At 38.5% G+C, this 21,040-nt stretch overlaps 2 protein-coding genes across 6 annotated transcripts in view; both read left to right on the top strand.

Moving 5' to 3' along the window:
• Positions 1–5,033: 5,033 nt before the first annotated feature.
• Positions 5,034–10,302, top strand: si:ch211-10d23.5 (uncharacterized protein LOC556599 homolog). The gene is made up of 6 exons (XM_051880572.1): positions 5,034–6,388; positions 6,708–6,733; positions 7,408–7,560; positions 7,662–7,784; positions 8,271–8,297; positions 9,392–10,302. The coding sequence occupies exons 2-6, from the start codon at positions 6,727–6,729 to the stop codon at positions 10,222–10,224; spliced, it is 1,143 nt and encodes a 380-aa protein (XP_051736532.1). The 5' UTR covers positions 5,034–6,388; positions 6,708–6,726; the 3' UTR covers positions 10,225–10,302.
• Positions 10,303–11,279: 977 nt separating this feature from the next.
• l3mbtl1 (L3MBTL histone methyl-lysine binding protein 1) overlaps positions 11,280–21,040 on the top strand; it is a 35,948-nt gene continuing 26,187 nt past the window's right edge. For 3 of the 5 annotated variants that reach the window (XR_007927596.1, XM_051880499.1, XM_051880502.1), the window contains exons 1-4: positions 11,280–11,331; positions 12,667–12,824; positions 13,117–13,283; positions 15,961–16,087. Coding sequence is in view for 2 of the 5 variants with exons in the window: in XM_051880499.1 (XP_051736459.1) it covers positions 11,282–11,331; positions 12,667–12,824; positions 13,117–13,283; positions 15,961–16,087 (502 nt within the window). In the remaining 3 variants the exon portion in view is untranslated. Of the gene's footprint in view, positions 11,332–12,666; positions 12,825–13,116; positions 13,284–15,960; positions 16,088–16,875; positions 16,900–21,040 lie in introns of those variants that run through there. The other 2 variants (XM_051880501.1, XM_051880500.1) reach the window with 2 other exon arrangements.

Below are 21,040 nucleotides of genomic sequence, written 5' to 3' on the forward strand. Positions count from 1 at the left end.
CAGAGTGTACTTATAAGAGACAGAACGTTATCATGCATTGGTGTAGTAAATGCTAATGTAGTTATAGTTATACTTGGTCTGAATGGCCCTTAGGTGTTGGAGTTTACTGTTCTATAGTTTGCAATAAATAGATTTACCTATTAGCAGTGAAACTGAAGGCAAGGGTAACTTGATTACAGCTCTTGGTGTTCAGGGTAGAACATGGCAGCTAGGGACCCTCTTCATTGCTGCAGCCTGATCTTTGTCTGCCTAGTTTTTGTGGTGCACTAGTTGGTCCCCAATTCGTGGAACCCAATCACTCTGATTGGCTGTTCATCTTCAAAAACCAGTGCGTGAGAATAAAAAAGGAAGTGATAAAAGCAAGCAAACAACAATGTTAAGAGTAGGGCTGCTTGATTAAGATAAAATTATGCTCAAGATTACAGTATTGACCAAAATAATCATTTAACATGATTGAGTAGGCAATATGACCAAAACCATATATGAGCAGGGTTGGGAGGGTTACTTTTCAAATGTATTCCATTACAGTTACAGATTACTTCATAAAGTATTCAGTAACGTAATCCAAGCACCACAATATGAAAGTAATGTAATCTGATTACATTTGGATTCCTTCAGGGTCACATATCAAAGTACTTTTATTTAATATGACTTTAAAATTAAAACTAATGAAAACTAGGCTATTATAACTAAGCGATCAACTAGAGATTACACAGTCCCGTATATATTTATATAAAAAGCTATACAGACATCTAGTGGCTACAGTACTGTATTGCAGATGATATTTTACAATATAAAAAAAAAAGCATAAACAAAATAAAGTGTTTAAGCTTTTCATGCATGTCTTTTCACTAGCCATTAGTAACTTGACTGTGTTGAGGTTTCTGGTCGAACCTGCTTCCAGTTAATTTAGCTATACAAAAACAGTCTGTTACCCTGCTTGATATTGCAAACTATTGTATATTATATTAAGGGCCCAAGCCCTGGAAGGGCGAAGGGCAATTGGGGCTCTACAGTGCCCCCTTGAACGCAGTCTGAAATGTTGGTTACATAATAGCACGTATATGTATGAAACTCAGTACACATAGATCTTATTGAGCTGAAGTCATAAGCACTGCAAGTCATAAGCTCCGCAGCTGTATGTTTGTTGAAGGAGGCCGATCATATGGATGTGACTATTGAGTCAGTCATAGCACCACCAACTAGCAGCAGGAAGTGTCACTTTTGAAAAATGCTTTGAAATCACCTGCTTAAAGCTTTGTCAGAATAATGTCAAGACATGGCTGATTTAAAACTGTAGAGATTCTTGATGACTTAAATAGTGTTGCTATGGTAACACATCAAACTTTAATATTCTTTTTGGTGTTTTTGAGACTCATGCTTAGAATTTCATGAAACTAGACACATCAGAGTAATCGGCCATAAGACATGGGCAAAAGCTAAGAAATAGGCATGGAGGAGGAGCTCTATAATGCCACATTTGACTAAAGTGTGTGTGGGCAAAAGCTTTGACTTTTTGGGCTTATTAGCTTCGACCAGGTTTGAATGTGGATTTTTTTTTTTTGGAAAAAAAAATATATATATATCAAGCTCTAATTAACTACTCCTCCAAGGGGATGCATAAGGAACTGTCAACACATTGAGGATGCTAAATTGCAAGCGGATATTGGATATCTCAAATGGTGTTGCCATGGCGAGGGATTAAAGTAGACAAAAAAGGGAAATAGCAAGTCTCCATGGTCAAACATGGAGGTGCTCCAGTCTTGTTATGTGGGTCCTTTGCTGTTGCAGGAAGTGGAAATCTTGACTGTATGAAGCATATCATGAGTTCTTTGAAGTATCAAGCCATTTTGGCAAAGCTTCTAAGCACTTAAAGGCAGTGTTTATCGGAGGATAAAGAATAAAAGATTCTGCACAAAATTTGACTTGGGGGTTGAATTATTATTATTATTATTATTAATATAAATTATATACACATATTTATATGATATGAAAAAAAATTCTGTGTAAAATATATGCTTAAGTCCTCTCTGTCTGGTCCGCATGTCTCAAGTTCAGCTCTGGGGCAAAAGAGAAATCACCCACAGGAGACGGGTCTATGTAGCAGTTTAGCCAGTTGCTGATTCACGATATAAACATTCAATATATATTACATCAATTTTAGCCAATCAGCATCCTTAAATAATTCCATAAGGACGATTATTTATCGGCCCTAACAAGCCACTGCTAAAGTCAAGACTGTTTAAGCAAACCAGTGTCTCACTAGTAAAGTTTTGATGGATGATGACTGTAATCAAGGTAAAGAATTAAGATAAGTGCACATTTCAATATGGTTGATTGTTTTATAATGGAATTGCTGAAGAAGCGTTTTGGAGGAGTTTGTGAGGGTCAGTGGCGGTTATGTATGGACATCATACTCTAAGCACAGACACAAACACTCTCTCTCACTGATGACGTCGACCCACCTTCAGATCGCTGTATTTTGCTGTGTTTACTAGTAATTCTGAATGGAGCCATATAGTAATCTGCAGTCAGATCAAGGTGGTTGGTATAGTGCTTTTGGCATCGCACATTGACTTGTTATACAGTTGCAAGAAAAAGTATGTGAACCACTTGCAGAATCTATGAAAATGTTAATTTTAACAAAATAAGGGAGATAATACAAAATGCATGTTATTTTTTATTTAGTACTGTCCTGGGTAAGTTATTTTAAATAAAAGATGTTTACATATAATCCACAAGACAAAAAATAGCTGAATTTATTAAAATAACCCCATTCATAAGTATATGAACCATTGATTCTTAATACTGTGTGTGGTTACCTGGATGATCTACGACTGTTTTTTTTGTTTTTGTTTTTTTTGTGATGGTTGTTCATGAGTCCCTTGTTTGTCCTGAGCAGTTAAACTGAGCTCTGTTCTTCAGAAAAATCCTCCAGGTCCTGCAGATTATTCAGTTTTCAAGCATTTTTTGTATATTTGAACCCTTTACAGCTGTGACTGAATGATTTTGAGATCCGTCTTTTCACACTGAGGACAACTGAGGGACTCAAACACAACTTTTAAAAAAGGTTCAAACATTCACTGATGCTCCAGAAAAAAACATGATGCATTAATAGATGGGGCGTGAAAACATTTGGAATTTGAGGATCAAGGTAAATTGTATTTAATTGGTCTTCCGGGAAACATGCAAGTATTTTCTGTTGCTTCCGAAGGGCAGTACTAAATGGGAAAAAAAAAGCGAAATAAGAAAAATTTGGACCTCTTCATCCTGTTCAAAAGTTTTCACCTCCTGGCTCTTAATGAATCGTGTTTCCTTCTGGAGCATCAGTGAATGTTTGAACCTTTTTTAAAAGTTGTGTTTGAGTCCCTCAGTTGTCCTCCATGTGAAAAGATGGATCTCAAAATCATTCAGTCACTTTTGTAAAGGGTTCAGAATAAACAAGGGACTCGTGAACAACCATCACAAAAAACAAAAACAAAAAAAAAAACAGTCGTAGATCATCCAGGTAACCACACACAGTATTAAGAATCAATGGTTCACAAACTTTTGAACTGGGTCATTTTAATAAATTCAGCTATTTTTTTGTCTTATGGATTATATGTAAACATCTTTTATGTAAAATATCTTAGGACAGTACTAAATAAAAAATAACATGCATTTTGTATGATCTCTCTTATTTTGTTGAAATTTTGCACATTTTCACAGATTCTGCAAGTGGTTCACATACAGTGGGTACGGAAAGTATTCAGACCCCCCTCAGAAGAGATGCTCAATTGGGTTTAAGTCAGGGCTCTGGCTGGGCCATTCAAGAACAGTCACGGAGTTGTTGTGAAGCCACTCCTTCGTTATTTTAGCTGTGTGCTTAGGGTCATTGTCTCGTTGGAAGGTAAACCTTTGGCCCAGTCTGAGGTCCTGAGCACTCTGGAGAAGGTTTTCGTCCAGGATATCCCTGTACTTGGCCGCATTCATCTTTCCCTCGATTGCAACCAGTCGTCCTGTCCCTGCAGCTGAAAAACACCCCCACAGCATGATGCTGCCACCACCATGCTTCACTGTTGGGACTGTATTGGACAGGTGATGAGCAGTGCCTGGATTTCTCCACACATACCGCTTAGAATTAAGGCCAAAAAGTTCTATCTTGGTCTCATCAGACCAGAGAATCTTATTTCTCACCATCTTGGAGTCCTCCATGCTAGCTTTCATGTATCTTGCACTGAGAGGCTTCCGTCGGACCACTCTGCCATAAAGCCCCGAGTGGTGGAGGGCTGCAGTGATGGTTGACTTTCCACAACTTTCTCCCATCTCCCGACTGCATCTCTGGAGCTCAGCCACAGTGATCTTTGGGTTCTTCTTTACCTCTCTCACCAAGGCTCTTCTCCCCCGATAGCTCAGTTTGGCCAGACAGCTAGCTCTAGGAAGGGTTCTGGTCTTCCCAAACATCTTCCATTTAAGGATTATGGAGGCCACTGTGCTCTTAGGAACCTTAAGTGCAGCAGAATTTTTTTGTAACCATGGCCAGATCTGTGCCTTGCCACAATTCTGTCTCTGAGCTTTTCAGGCAGTTTCTTTGACCTCATGATTCTCATTTGCTCTGACATGCACTGTGAGCTGTAAGGTCTTATATAGACAGGTGTGTAGCTTTCCTAATCAAGTCCAATCAGTATAATCAAACACAGCTGGACTTAAATGAAGGTGTAGAACCATCTCAAGGATGATCAGAAGAAATGGACAGCACCTGAGTTAAATATATGAGTGTCACAGCAAAGGGTCTGAATACTTAGGACCATGTGATATTTCAGTTTTTCTTTTTTAATAAATCTGCAAAAATGTCAACAATTCTGTGTTTTTGTCAATATGGGGTGCTGTGTGTACATTAATAAGGAAAAAAAATAAACTTAAATGATTTTAGCAAATGGCTGCAATATAACAAAGAGTGAAAAATTTAAGGGGGTCTGAATACTTTCCGTACCCACTGTATTTTTTCTTGCAACTGTGTGTATATGTGTGTGTGTGTGTATGTATATATATATATATATATATATATATATAAGCTCTAAACAAATGCAACATTTATTTTTGCCTCACAGTTTTTGCTGTTGCAGTGTATACATACATTGCAAATTAGGAAAGGTAAAAAATATATTTTTAATTCACCTTGAAAAAAGCCTGCAGAAAACAGTTTTGTGAGAATCATCCTCAAACTTAATCCAGAACTTGGTAAAATATTCAAGCCTCTAGTCTTAATATTTTTTTTATTCTGTTAACTTTTTTCTTTAATGTTCACTGTTTAGCATGAAATCATACTGGGATGTTAGCTGAAATTGTCCAGTAGTAACCAACTGCAGCCCCACCTAGAAAATTTTCCACCAGCCACCACTGGGGTTTTCCTTCTGGCTATCAGATTTCCTTGCTTAAACACAGTGCCGAAACATCTTTCTGAAATCTTTTTCTAACTTTACAAAGGGAAACAAATGGACCTGCAAAAAATACAAAAAGAACATGTTAATACATGAGATCGCTCCAATTTTGTGCACTGCTACAACAGAGAATCAGACAAATAAAATTACTTTGAGCAAGAGTAATAAATTCATCTGAATGACACATTATATTTTGAATAGCATGAACTAGACTTAGACATGCACCCACAACTACACAGACTAGACACGTGTATAACAATCAGGGAAGATACAAGAAATGTTTACAGAGGGAAAATATAACAACATAGACATCACTAAATGAATTAACTTGAACCAGAGTAATGACAGCAAACTCACCCTCTTTGCTGCCCTTATGCCTTTGTTTTGTTGTACATTTTATACTACCCACAACAATGTTTGGGCTGTTTTCTCATTGTAATGAAACCATCTTGACCAGCAGGTGTCGCTTTCAAACAGCGAATAAATTGGCAAAGCAATCAAATCAATGAATTCGGAGTTTCGAAACGCCCCGTTTTTTTTTTCCATAACTCAGCACAGTCTGCATTGAACTAGGGTCTTCACACTCTCTACAGCTAAATATAGAGAGCAAAATACATTGTTATTTTTGAATAGGGAAACATGCATTTTTTGGCATCACCAGTCAGCAGATGTTTTTTTTTTGTTTGTTTGTTTTTTTTAGTCAGCAGATGGTGTAGTTTACAGCAGCGTTGACAGCTTTACGTCTTTCGAAACGCGACAGTCACGTGATCTGGCGTGCGTCATACATGTGCGCAAAGCAAACAGCTCAGCCATTTTTTGTTTTTGTTCATTAATAAAAAGCTTTTTAAACTGCGATCGAGTGATTGATACGCTTGAAGGTTTGATATCATATTTAAAGACTGTAGTCTGTATCGAGAGGACTGACAGACATTTGACTGCATTACATCCACAGCATCTGTTTGTGGGAGGTCAGTAGATATGTCTTTGTTTATTATGGTTCTAGTAAACGGTTTATCACCTTACCAAATCACCATGGTAACCATAGTTTACACTGAAATGCCAGTTATTGTTCCTGCTGTAAAATCAATGTATTTAATATGAGATGAAGCTGTAAGAAGCTTTCAAAATCTTTCTGTTCTAATTAAATTATTATTGGATAGTCTTGGTACTTGCTACATGTAATTAATTTTATATATATATATAATGTGTGTGTGTGTGTGTGTGTGTGTGTGTATATATATATATATATATATATATTTATTTATTTATTTATTTATTTTTTCTTAGGCTCTGGAAGTAAATAGTCATGACAGGTAAGTGTAATGCATTTAATAAAAACTTCTAAAATAAGATGATGGTTCGCAAGGTCCACTGTAATTATAATCAGAATCAAAACATGTTTTATTCTCCTAGGTTTGTATTTACAAGCAAAGGATGAGTTTGCAATGCAATGCATGTTAATTTTGTAGTCCTAAAACTTTGAAGAAAATTTTCTGTTGGTTCACTCAGGAATTTCCTAATGTGGTTAACATTAGTCATGCCTCAAACGTGAATTTTAAAGCGGCTGCATTGTTTAAAAATATAAGGTGCTAATTTAAATGGTAAATGAGGAAACTAAATGACACAAAGTTTGTCTAGTATGAAATATACAGATTATTATTGCAACACTGTTGTTATTAAATTATTAAAAGTTTCTTTTTTTTATCTTAAGCAACTTGTGGTAAACTTGCGGCATGGGCTATCTATGGCACATGGTAGGCTGGGTTCAATCCTGCAACTCTTGGGTTAACAGCCATGATCATTAACCGATCAGCTACACCAACCAATGAACAATTATCAAAATATATCTCACTAGCAGTTCAGGAAATATAACGTTAGTGTATAGTCACCCTACCATTATCTCAAGTGATCCATATGCAGTGTAAAGGGTTCTATAAAGCTTGCATTTCATATAATTTTGCCACTCTTTTTTTTTTTTTTTTTGCAGAGAGAATATTTGTGTTTGTTGATGAAGAGGAGCTTTTCAGTTTGATGAAGGACCTTGACTGTCTCTACTGTAGGAATCCAGTTACTGCATCTAAACATCACCTCAAAAAGAGACATCTCAGATTCGCTATATATTATAAAGATTCTGGCATTGGTAATGAAACAAACAAAAAACATTTCTACAACAGTTGTTTTTCACAGAGATAATATTTTACACCCGTTCTCAGCTCTAACGCTGTTTGTTCTTTGTGACAGGGAAGTTTTCTATCCCCTGTTATTGTGCTGATGGAGGCCATGGCAGGAGCCACTGGCACTGCCCAATGTGCACAAAAATATTGCAAAGGACAAAGGATTACAAAATTCATATTACCAACCATGGTTTGTGTCTATTTAAATATATTTCCTATTGAATTATCTTAGAGGATTGGACTGTACTGCCCTTTCACTCATTATATTGTATTATTTAAGATACAAGCAATATCAAATGTTTATTGGGGTGTATACAAATGTTTCTTAATTGTTTGCATAAGTTTAGGACTTAGTCCGTTTATCATTATTGGTGTTGTCCACATTATAGAATAAAAACTAACTTTTTAAGATTTAAGTTTATCAACTAAACTGGGCATCTTTGTCTAGATTCCAACTCTGTGCACTGTTTCTATCATTGCATTCTGGGATGTTTTGAAACATTATTGAAGGAGTTCAAATGTATGCTGGAAATAAATGTTTCCTGCACTACATGTATAACTATTAACTCCCTTGATTGTGACTGCTTTGTTTTTGTCATTCTTTTCTTCTTGGTAAAAAAAAAAAGCCTGCAGTTATTAATATCCTTCAATTCTGATATGTTTCATGCAATTGCAGGTGTTAAGATGACAGACAAATCAACAGGTGAGAAATGGCATTTAATCATTTGAAAGTGACATCTTTGTGAGTTGTGCTTCATACATTGCTACAGTGAACCTTTTTTGCCCATGACATTTCACTAATGTTACCCCACGAATACACCGAACGTGACAAAACACAAAAGAGCCCATTATAATCAGTAATGCTGTCTTGCCTGGATGCGGTGTGACAAGACAAATCCCCAACAGTAAACTTATGTGCAGTTCTGTTTCTGATGTACTTCAAGCACTTGTGCAACTTTTGACATGAAGAACAAATGGATTTGCAACAGTTGCTTTGTCTCATCTAGTGTAGACAGACTCAAGCTGTTGCTGCTCAGTGTCCGGTGTAGACACGTGTTTAGGATACTGATTTTAGATCACCTTCCAAGGCATCATAATGTAGAAAAGATTCTTTGTACAGATATCCAAGCAAATATTTAAAGGCACAATATGTAAGATTTTTGGATTAAAATATCCAAAAACCACTAAAACAATGTTATATTTTTTTGTTGACTTGTGTACTTACATTATCCCAGATGTTTCCAAAAATGTTTAAATCCAGAGAAATGAGCAGTTTTAACCAGCGTAATGGGCAGTGTCATTGCGTCGCTTGTCAATGACATCATATCCGCGTTACCCTCGATTTCGGGTTTTGAACTTTTACTTTGGTAGAATATAAGCATAATAAAAACAGCAACATAAAATGTACTGGGCTTTTGGCCCCATCCTGCTAGTAAAACTTTATATACTTTAGCTCATCCATGAACATAATTAAGTCCCGTCGGATTGCTTTCCATCGGCTGTGGAGGTGAAGACGACAACTCCCATGATTCCACGCTCATTCTCACTGGCATCAAGTTACGCCTTTGTTATTGTTTTGAAAAAGCGACGTTTTTTTGAAAAACTTACATACTGTGCCTTACTCACTACAATGCTTATTTCTGAATGTATTTGTAAGTTGGGAGGTAAAACAGAAGTTGACAGACGAGATGGAGGCATCATGGTGGAGAGGATGTTTGAATTGATCATCTAGCATTACGCTTCAGACACAGCCATTCCCATATTGCAATTCATCTAAATCATTTTTCCTCCTTCCAGCTGAGCTACAACCTACAACAGTACTGTTGGAGACTCTGCAAACAGACAATGAAGACAGGACAGCAGGCAATAAGTCAGCATGCCAAAAGTGTGGAATCCACTTTACTACCACATCAAATTTGAGACGGCACGAGAGACTACAGCATGGCCAAGACCAACAGCCCATGTTATGCATAGATGCCAAAAATGCAATCTATGTTACACCCAAGGATCTGCATGGACCAAGAGTGCCCATTCATATCCGTAAATCCTTTGCCTTACAAATTCTGCTTTGTGAATTGGAAGAATGCTGGGATTTTATGAAAGCGCAGGCCCAGAGAGGAAATCCTGGTAAAGAATGCCGCCACCTTGTGAGAACTAATCACGCACGACACTACGTTCCCCCTCCACCACTGTGTGTCAACTCTCTGGAGGAAATGACTGACAAACACGTCCTGTCCAAATCGGAGAAACAGGAGTGCCAGGAAATGAACTCAAGGGCATGTTTAGAGGGAGTTGATTGTGTGTACCCTATTTTTTGGGAGGAGCATGAACTTTCAGAAAGATGCATCTACTTTTCTGTGTACACCGAACTTAAGGACAAATGGTGTCAGTTTGGGAGGACACGTGTCTCTTTTGATACCAAGTCTGGCAACTGGAAGTGTCTATGTGAACACAAAAGAAACCGTTGCATCCACAAGTATTTATCTATGTGGTGGTTGTTCCAGGAGCGTCCTGAATTGTTGCAAAATGCCCTAGATATCAATGTTGAGAGTATCGACGTGCTGGAGGAAGTGGTCCTGGATGCTGAGGATGTGGTTCAAATGTCTCCGGGGGGTGATGACCTCTGCTAGCCACTGGTCTCATCCATCAAAACTACAGTCTGATTTTTCTGTGTCTTCAGTCAATAAAAACACTGGCCATACCCTTTATATTGGCTCATAATTTGTTAATGGTTGGTTTGCAAAAACTCTTGTGCTGTGCTATGTTTGTGATGTTGCTACACTAATTTTCCTAATATATGTTATATTTGTGGTGAAAAAGGTTTTCATGAGATTTAAATCTGGTTACACACAATTTAAAGCAAAATGTGTGATCATACTTTACAGGCCAAGTCCAATAGCAGTTTCAGTAAACTCCAAATCTAGGCCTTGTATTGCACTGTAAATGCTGAGAGTTATGTGACATAATTTCATGCAACGGATCCAACAACACTAGAGCGATTTATACTTTATGAAGTTTAGTTTGGTTGTTTTAGCCAGATTTTACACTACTATATGTAAATTATGTTCACTATTAAGATATTTTATTGGCATGTTTATCTATATTTGGACAGCAAAGTCTATAATAAAGACATTAAAGGAATAAAGGCTCAGTGGATGCTCAAGTTTTATGTAGTATATTTTTCTGGTTCACTTCCACATAGATGGTTCAAGGTAAGTTCAAAAGCAGAATCAGGATGAAGAATGGATCACGAATCATCTACTAAGAGAAAATTGAAGTTGTCAATTCAACTTTGATTCTCATTCACGTCGTCTCATGATGTTTTTAAATTTGTCTTTTGCATTTTCAGGTAACTATCACTTGATTAAAACAGGAATTTATGACTGTTATATGGTAATCACAGTGACAGAGAAGTTTATTTACTTTTATTTGTATTTAGGAATTTACTCAATTGGAGCAAAGTCTGGTTTTCATTATGCATTAAGCATATTTACGGCAAACTTTTTTTTTAAACTTTGAAAACTAATCCTTTACAAAAAGGTAAAATGTTTTCTAAAGATGTTTTTAGATTAATGTTGTATACAACAATACTTATATCAGTACTAGAGATGTTTCATACACTGCACACTATCGCATGTGAAATGGTGTGTAATGCAACACTTTCAAACATCAAAGGATTGTGCGCTTATGATGCGCGCATGCGCAGATCATATTCCTCCCGAGCAAGACCAGCACTGGTGAGAATAAATTCATTTATCTTATCATCTTCACATTACGCACAATTCATGTCATGCTATTAAGACACGATCGATATATATAAATTTGACTTTACATTCATTTTTGGACACTTATGATGACGCGCGTTTGATCGTATTTTTCCTTTATAAAATTATTAAATAAACCCTTATAATTTGCAATTAAGCTGAGGTTGCCATGAAAATAAAACATATGTTTTAATATCGATCATCCTAACAGAGCGCATCTGTCTTTTCCTTCTAAATGCATCGGAATCGGATGCTTCTCATAAAGCAGTCTTTATGTCAAGAGCGAAATGAAATAATGAATGGTTCGCCTACTTTAGTTTACTGACCACAGCGCCATTTTGCACTGATAAGAATATTTTGGGGGCAGAGAGTATGCGCTGGAAATGATGCTTTTCGTATTGGAATTGATGAAACTGATGTTTCCCTCATATCTCTACCACTGTCTCTTTATGGTTTGAGCATCAACACCGTCAGTTTATGCATTATGCATAATCATCACCACTATCACCTCCATCGATTTATGGTTTGAGCATCAACACCATCACTTATGCTTCATCATCGTCATCGTCATCACCACCACCATCAGTTTATGGATTATGCATGATCAACACCGTCAGATTATGGATTATGCATCTCTATCATAATCACTATCAGTTAATGGTCTAATCATCATTTGTGCTTCATCTTTGTTATCATCTTGTTTCTGTTTTACTTTTGTGAAGAAATGATAGAAATATCCTCCTAAATGACTAATCATCTTCCTCTTAAAACATCTGATAAACTGTAGCATTTTAACTATACTGTTATAACTGTTATTAACATTTGTAATTCTTTTTAAGACTAAGTAATTAATTATAGTAAGTTAATTACTTAAAAAGTAAAGTAAGTGAATGCTCTTAATTTTTCTGCAATTTAATTACAGTTACTTCTGATGTAATTGCATGAAATACTGTATAGACTATATAGGATAATTCTATATAAAACAATAGTGGATTTAACATCAAGATTTAATGTCTAATGTTAAAATGTATGTTTTTAATGTAACCTTCTCCCTTTAAATACTTTAAATAATTTATATATTATTTATTTTAAAGAATTAAAGGAGCCATTTCATGTCTATCCTTTAGGTTAATATGGGATTTAGGAAGTAATGCAATATTTTTTAGAGAGAGTAATTAGTACAGTAATCTAATTACACTTTTGAAGATAATTACTTTTTTAGAGTAACTTACCCAACACTGCATTCCATACATACTATTGCTAAATAACAAAATAATATCAATATGTCCTTAATTTCTCTTTGGTTAGTGGTACTGAGCAGAGTCTTGCTATGAGTGCCAAAGCAGACCTGGATGTCCTGCCACATGATGCAGATGTCCCATCTGAAAGCAGCGTCTCTCACGCTTCCAATGACAGTTCCTCTCATCGGCTGAAACCCCAGGATACTACCACAATAATTTTTCCAGGTACTTACATTGAATAGGAAAAATTAATGACATTTATGCTCATCTAAAACTTTTTTTTACATATTGTACTGAATATTTTTTCTCTTTTAAAACATGACTAAAAAGGTAAACCAATTTTAAATTTTCTTGCAGTTTGTTTGACAGAATTAAACCTTGCTAAACTATTGTTTAAAACACCAAATAAAAGAGTTAAAAGTTGTAGATGAAGCTGTCATGACCATGAAATCTCAGTATTTAGGCCTACTCTTAGAGCTGATTTTCTTTGAGTCAAAAAGCTTGTATTTTCTCATAGCTTCTGCTCACTCATTGCCAAAAGTGGAGCTGCCTCAAAATGCAATCAAGGCGATTAAAGGCAGTGAACTGGAGGCTGCATCACTTCCTGCTCAGGTTGGAGGGACCATTGTCCATGTTCTGGGCTGGAAGGAGGGAATGGCGATCCTCCCTGGAAGCAATCTGAAGGTGAGCAAGACATACCCTTTGTTCTACTGTATTTCATTAACTAATTACCCTAATATTTGAATGTCCAATCTGGAAAGAGTGTTTCAAGCTGTCATAAAGCAATTTGTGGTTAGAAAACTCAGTTCAAGATTCTGGAAAGCTGTCTTTGAGCCGACTTTGAGCTTAAAGGGCTAGTTCACCCAAAAATGAAAATTCTGTCATTAATTACTCACCTTCATGTCGTTCCAAACCCGTAAGACCTTCGTTCATCTTCAGAACACAAATTAAGATATTTTTGATGAAATCTGAGAGCTCTCTGACTCCTCCATAGACAGCAATTTAATTACCACTGTCAAGGCCCAAAAAGGTACTAAAGACATCGTTAAAATAGTCCACGTGACTACAGTGGTTTAACCTTAATTTTATGACGTGACGAGAATACTTTTGTGCACAAAAACAAAACAAAACAAAAAGAACTTTAAATAACTTTATTCAACAATCTCTTCTCTTCCGTGTCAGTCTCCTACGCAGTTGACGTAGTATGTACAGTGTAGCGCTTCCGTGTTCTACATCATTTTAGTGTGAACTAACCCTTTAATGGTAGAGGTGATGTTACAGTACCTGGGTGCTGGTTTGTATTTTATTGTGCTAATAAACATTATTGTCAGAAGGAAGCACTAGTCTGATCAGATTACATTTTCTCCACATGTGACAAAATCAGTGATATTTATTTGAAATGAAGATTTAACCATGTTTACGTATTCAGTGTGATTGCTGAAGATTATTGTGAAACTTCATCAAATTCAGGGAGTTGAAAACTCAGAGTGAATACATATCAATTCACTATTTTTTTTAGCTTTTTAATTTCTTTTAATAACATTTAAAAGATGTCTAAATACATTAATTCATTTAGCTGATGATTTTATGCAAAGCAACTTGCAAATGAGGAATGCCCCAACGTAAGCATTACATGCTAAAAATGCATTAATATGGAACGTCTTTTTCTAACATAATTCTAATGATAAATCAAATGCCCATCCTGCACATGAAATGACCTCCTAAATTATTAAAATCTGATACTAAATTAATCAATCAATTGTGAAAAATTATAGCTTTTTGTAGTTATAATTAGCTATAACAGAAAACTCTTTTAAATACAAACATATCAGTATTTAAAAATCATTTATATTAACAAGTCTCCCTGTTTTCTCATCTTGCTAAAAAAAATCATAAAATAACACTTTATTTCAACATTTACTCCCCCTATCCAGCCCTGTGCAAAACATGATGGGAAGTGGAAATCCTTTTCTATATATTTGATTGAGCTACTTGATTGAAACATTCTTTCAACATGAAAACATTGAGTTAAGCCAAAGAGTAACCGTTTTAAGTCAGTTTAACATATTGCAATCATGTTTGAACAAGAAACCCTAATACAATGATGGTAAATCAAAAGGAATTATTTAAATAAAGCGGAAAGCATCAATAAATCTTTTTTTTTTTTTTTTTTGAGTGTATTCTATCCAGTCCTCGCACTAGTAAAAACGTCATTAGAGAAAAGATGTCACTGCGAGAGGGAGGGGAAGTTATTTTGATTAAAGATTATGAAGCACACAAATTAAAAAAAAAAAAATGCTTGACTGAAAAAAAGTTCTTGACTGAAATGGATGTATATTGAGAAAAGGAGGGGGCCAAACACCAAACTCTGAGGCACCCCATAGGTTAGCCAATGTGATTTAGACACTGTTTGCCTCCAAGATACCCTGAAGGATGTCTGTCCAATCCAGTGGAGTGCTGTTCCCATAATGAGCAGTCTGAGAGGATAGATCTTGTGATTTAAAATGTCAAAAGCTGCAGATGTTACAGAGTGTAGGTTGCAGTAGAGACGAGGCGTTTATGGACTTCAATAAACAGGGTATTTATTATCACAAAGGAAACAGAGAACCATACACACATATAAACTAACAATAGTCAACAACAAGAACGGACAGGGAGTGCAAGGAGTGAGTCCAACTTAAAGGGAGTGCTGACGATGACAACAGGTGCAGTTAATCCAGGAAAGGCGGGAAGGCTGATGAGGGAAGTGCAAACAGGTGATGAACAGGGAGGATTCTGGGAAACGGAGTTCGGGACAGGCGTGGATGTAACAGCAGACAGATCCAGAAGAATAATAAGAGAGAATCTGGAGGTTGCTGTCTCACCAGTCTAATAATTTCAGTCACGGCTAGTCACTGTTAAAGGTGTTTTGGTAACACTTTACAATAAGGTTCATTAGTTAACTACATTAGTTAACATGAACTAATAATGAACTGCACTTCTACAACATTTATTAATCTTTGTTAATGTTAATTTCAACATTTACTAATACATTATTAAAATCTTGTTAACATTAGTTAATGCACTGTAAACTAACAGGAACAAACAATGAACAACTGTAGTTTCATTAACTAACATTAACGAAGATTAGTAAATACAGTAACAAATGTATTGCCCATGGTTAGTTCATGTTAGTTAATACATTAACTAATGTTTAACTAATGAACCTTATTGTAAAGTGTTACCGGTGTTTTTATCACTAGTGTGGAAAAAATATCAATTTTATATACACATAATCAATTAGTGTGGCGAATACTTCCTAAAGGCACTGTGTATTACTTTTTATTACTGAATAACAGTAACACTATTCTACTTTTTGCAGCTATGTGTTAGTGATACTGGTTCGCTGGAAGTGGTCAGTGAAGGGAAAATAGGCTCTGCTAACCTGACCACCGGAGGAGCTCAGACAAAATCAGCTGATATGGAGCTCAAACAGGGTGAAAAATCAGGTAATTTTTCATTAGATGCCTCTGGATTATTACATCTTTAGCTCATGGCTTTATGATGTTTTGAAGTCTGGCTGTCAATTTATAGATTTTTATAAATGGAAGTATAGTCAGTCGGGGCCCAAAACTAACACTGTCCAGTAGCCGAATATGAGTAACAATTGGGTTTGACAAGTATATAAAATTGAGCTACTTAAAGGGACAGTTCACCCAAAAATGAAATGAAAATAATGTCATTTATTACTCACCCTCATGTCGTTCTACACCTGTAAGACCTTCGTTCATTTTTGGAACACAAATTAATTAATTATTTAAATCAGTTCATGTGAGTTCAGTGGTTCTACCTTAATATTATAAAGCGACGAGAATATTTTTTGTGTACCAAAAAAACAAAATACAAAATAACAATATCTAGTGATGGCCGATTTCAAAACACTGCTTCGGAGCATTATGAATCTTTTGAGTCGAATCAGTGATTCAGATCGCGTATCAAACCGCCAAACTGCTGAAATCACGTGACTTTGGCGCTCCGAACCACTGATTTGATTCGTAAAGCTCCAAAGCTTCATGAAGCAGTGTTTGTTTTTGTTTTTTGGTGCACAAAAAATATTCTTGTCGCTTTATAATATTAAGGTAGAACAAATGTACTCACATGAACTGATTTAAATATGTTTTTAGTACCTTTATGGATCTTGAGAGAGAAAGTACCATTGCTGTCTATGCAGGCCTCGCTGAGCCATCGGATTTAATCAAAAATATCTTAATTTGTGTTCTGAAGATGAACGAAGGTCTTAGGGGTGGAGAATGACATGAGGGTGAGTAATAAATGACATTATTTTCATTTTTGGGTGAACTAACCCTTTAACAGTTGGCCAGTCTCTTTATTGGGACCCACAACCAAACACACAAGTTTCCATCCAAGGATTTTTTTTTTTCAGCACATCAAAATGGTCTGTATACACTTTATTAGTTTGTTTTGGCTTACGTTTTTAGGTTCAGTGGTAGAAAATGGAAAAACAGTTTGAGTATTTGTTTTCACATGTGGTGCCATTATAAGTTCTTAAGTTCTATGCAACAGAATTTAACAATCATCCTCTGCAATATTTGTATAGATTCTTAAAGTGTTTATTGCAACTACATACAGTATAATCTCTCACTCATCAAACAACTGGACTAAGGAATCCCTTGACACAAACATACTGGGCAGCACCTAGACAGGGCTTTCCTCTGTGTAGGCAATGTACAGGTGCCGGAGAAATATTATTAGCTGTTTATTTCAGGAATATTAATGTACCTCGCATCTGCACCCACAATTATCCCTTAGCCTTCTTCTTAGACACAGCCTGTTTTATTTAGCTGTCAAACTATCAAAATCTGTGTGGAAAAGCTGCGCAACGCACTGGACTGCACAGAGCGAATGCATTTACACTGTAGTGAAGCACAGACCAGTATCAATTTAAGTGTAAATACGCAGCGGTATAACTTTTACTTTAGTATTTTACTTTTATTTTAGACAACACGCTGAGTTTTAGACAAGGGATGAAGTTAATTAATATTAAGTAACTTTAATTTAGTGACAATATGGTGTGTTTTTACTCCGCTAATGAAAGGTTACTAAACAAAGCTACAGCAGAAATGCTGCGCGACTCCAAGCACAGCACAGTGTTGTTTGTGTTTAGTTACTAAATGAATCTGAGTTTTTTAATGAATCAGTTGAGTGAATGATTCAATGACCCATTATTTTAGACAGTAGCTACAATCAAAATCACACACTTCCCCACTATATAGTAGGTGAAAAACAGTATGTGACAAAAGAAGTATGTCCGAATTCACAGTATTCATAAAAGAGTAGGCAAAAAGTACCCAGTAGGACCTACTTCTCCCGGCAAGATTCTGAAGTGTGCATACAGTGGACACTTTAATATCCCACGAGTGTCACAGACACGCCAGGCTCCAGCACCCACCAATCACAGCACACTCGATCTCCGGAATACTGATCACACGCACCTGCACCTCATCAGCACACTCATCACCTCCACTACAAAAGACACTCACACACACTCAGTCACTGTCCGGTCTCGTTCGCATCTAGACTTACCTACATGCTTACCTCAAGGACTCCCAACGATCTACTTACCTGTCTCCAGTGTCTTCAAGTATCTCCTTGTGTTCCCAGTCTGTGTGTGAGTGTCTCCAGTCTTCAGCCAAGTGTGTTCTCCACCGTCTTCCAGGATCCTCACCTCAACACAAAAGGACAGTATCATCATCTCTCATCTCACCATTCACCTGCATGGTTCACTTTATACTCACCTGCACGACTGTTAACTCTGCTGTTGTACAATAAAACTACCATCTCTGCCATCTTCTGTCTCCGACCCTTCTGTATTGTAACAGAAGACTGGACCAACACCGCCGAACAACAGCATGAGCCATCAAGATCCATTTCAAGAGCTCGTTGACGCTTTGCGCCGAGCACTCACCGTCAACCCGACTTCACCTCCACCAGCGATCACATCCGTCAACACAACCACCACTCCTTCACCACCCATGCACTCCAGTCCCATGGCCAAACCAGCGCCCAACTCTGGATCGGCGGAGGATTGCAGCGGATTCCTCCTACAATGTGCGCTGGTCCTGGAGATGCAACCACACTATTACCCCACCGACACCTCTAAGGTAGCGTTCATAATTTCACAGTTACAAGGCAAAGCACTTCAATGGGCCGATTCCATCTGGTCCCAAAACAACCCTGTTACCCAGTCCTACTCTGGTTTCATCGCTCATTTCCGGGAGGTCTTCAGAAAGCCTGCAACCGACTCTTCAATTGGTGAGAAACTGTTTAAAACAGGGTTCAATGTCAGTAAATGATTATGCTTTGCAATTCAGAACGCTAGCAGCTTCAAGCGGCTGGAACGAACAGGCGCTGATAACAACCTACCGTCAAGGTTTGGACCCTCGAGTGCAGTTGCATCTCGCTGCATACAAGGACTCCATTGGGCTAGAACGGTTCATCCAACTCTCCATCCGCTTCACCACTCGTATGCAGTCGTGTCTTGAAGAACACCAGGGCCAGCCACTGTTTAACATCGCTCCCTGCCGACCAGAATCCGTCAGCCCTCCAGAACCAGCCCACGAACCCATGCTCCTGGAAAATTCCCGGCTCACCCTTTCTGAACGGCAGAGGCGGCTGACCCAGAATCTGTGCCTGTACTGTGCTTCTCCTGGGCATGTAATCTCCACATGCCCAATCCGTCCTCCTCGTCCCTTGGTGAGTGCCATCATTCCCTCGATAACAAAGATGAAACCACTCACCACTGTTGTAAACCTTACTGCTGCTGATGTTTCCCTTCCAGTGGTCGCACTCCTCGATTCTGGGTCAGCAGGCAACTTCATCTCCGGCGCCCTCTGCCGGCAACTCAAGCTCAAGACCACGGCCACGCCGTCTACCTACCAGATCCACTCAGTGACCGGGAAGCCTCTCAGCAGGAAATCAGTATGTCGGTGCGTCGGGCCCATCCAGTTGCAAGTGGGAATCCTCCATGTGGAACAATTACATCTGCTGGTTCTGGAGGAATCCACCGCTGACATGATACTAGGGCGTCCCTGGTTGGAGCAGCACAACCCAGCCATCTCCTGGAAAACCGGCAAGATCCTGAAGTGGGGCGACACATGCTTCTTGAGCTGTTTCTCTGAGCTTCCTGTTCCTCCGTCTCCTCGTCCTGAACATCTCTCAGTCCGTGCCACTTCCATCGAGAGCCCCATCAAGAAACGCTCTGTGGATGTTCCATCGTGTTACGCCCCCTTCAGCGACGTCTTCTGCCCTAGGGGTAAAATCTACCCCCGTCAATCCCGGAGGAGAAGGCCATGGAGGAATACATCAAAGAGGCCCTGGCTCAAGGTTACATCCGCCCGTCTACTTCCCCTGCTGCTTCGAGTTTCTTCTTTGTGGGAAAAAAGGACGGAGGCTTGCGGCCCTGCATCGACTACAGAGCACTCAACAACATCACCGTTAAATTTCGCTACCCCCTTCCTCTCGTCCCAGCTGCCCTGGAACATCTCCGTGGTGCCACTGTCTTCACCAAGTTGGACCTCCGCAGCGCCTACAACCTCATCCGGATACGTGAGGGGGACGAGTGGAAGACCGCCTTCGTCACACCCACCGGCCACTATGAATACCTTGTTATGCCGTATGGCCTGGTCAATGCCCCCTCCGTATTCCAGGACTTCATCCATGAGGTGCTCCGGGAGATCCTCCACAAGTTCGTCTTGGTGTACATCGATGATATCCTCATCTACTCCCGGAGCTTGGCCGAACATCGCCACCACATTGCGGAGGTCCTGAAATGCCTGAGGGAGTTCCATCTCTTCCTGAAAGCTGAAAAGTGCTCTTTCCACCAGCCCTCAGTGCAGTTCCTTGGCTATAACATCGACAGCAGTGGCATCCGGATGGACGAGAGGAAGGTGGACACCATCAGGAACTGGCCCACTCCGTCAGCTATCAAAGAACTCCAGCGTTTCCTCGGCTTTGCCAACTTCTACCACCGCTTCATCAAGAACTACAGCTCCATAACCGGTCCACTCACAAGCCTACTCCGCCACAAGCCCAAGTCTCTGTCCTGGACAGCAGCTGCCACCACCGCATTCAATACCCTGAAGGAGGCCTTCACCACCGCTCCACTCCTCGTCCACCCTGATCCCAACCTACCCTTCGTTGTGGAAGTGGATGCCTCCACCACCGGAGTTGGGGCGGTGTTATCTCAGTAGCAGGGGACACCGAGTAGACTCCATTCATGTGCCTTCTTCTCCCGCAAGCTCAACCCGGTGGAGACCAACTACGACATCGGTAAAAGGGAGCTACTCACCATCAAGCTCGCCCTTGAAGAGTGAAGGCATTGGCTGGAGGGAGCCAAACACCCCTTCCTAGTACTCACCGACCATAAAAACCTAGAGTATCTT

The sequence above is a fragment of the Ctenopharyngodon idella genome, chromosome 22 (genome assembly GCF_019924925.1).
Source record: "Ctenopharyngodon idella isolate HZGC_01 chromosome 22, HZGC01, whole genome shotgun sequence".
NCBI lineage: Eukaryota > Metazoa > Chordata > Actinopteri > Cypriniformes > Xenocyprididae > Ctenopharyngodon > Ctenopharyngodon idella.

Bases quoted from the DNA above. Each gene is read 5' to 3' on its own strand.
- si:ch211-10d23.5 (XM_051880572.1), top strand. The intron at 7,785-8,270 runs GTTTGTGTCTAT...ATGCAATTGCAG, and splicing joins AATTCATATTACCAACCATG to GTGTTAAGATGACAGACAAA. The intron at 8,298-9,391 runs GTGAGAAATGGC...TCCTCCTTCCAG, and splicing joins GATGACAGACAAATCAACAG to CTGAGCTACAACCTACAACA.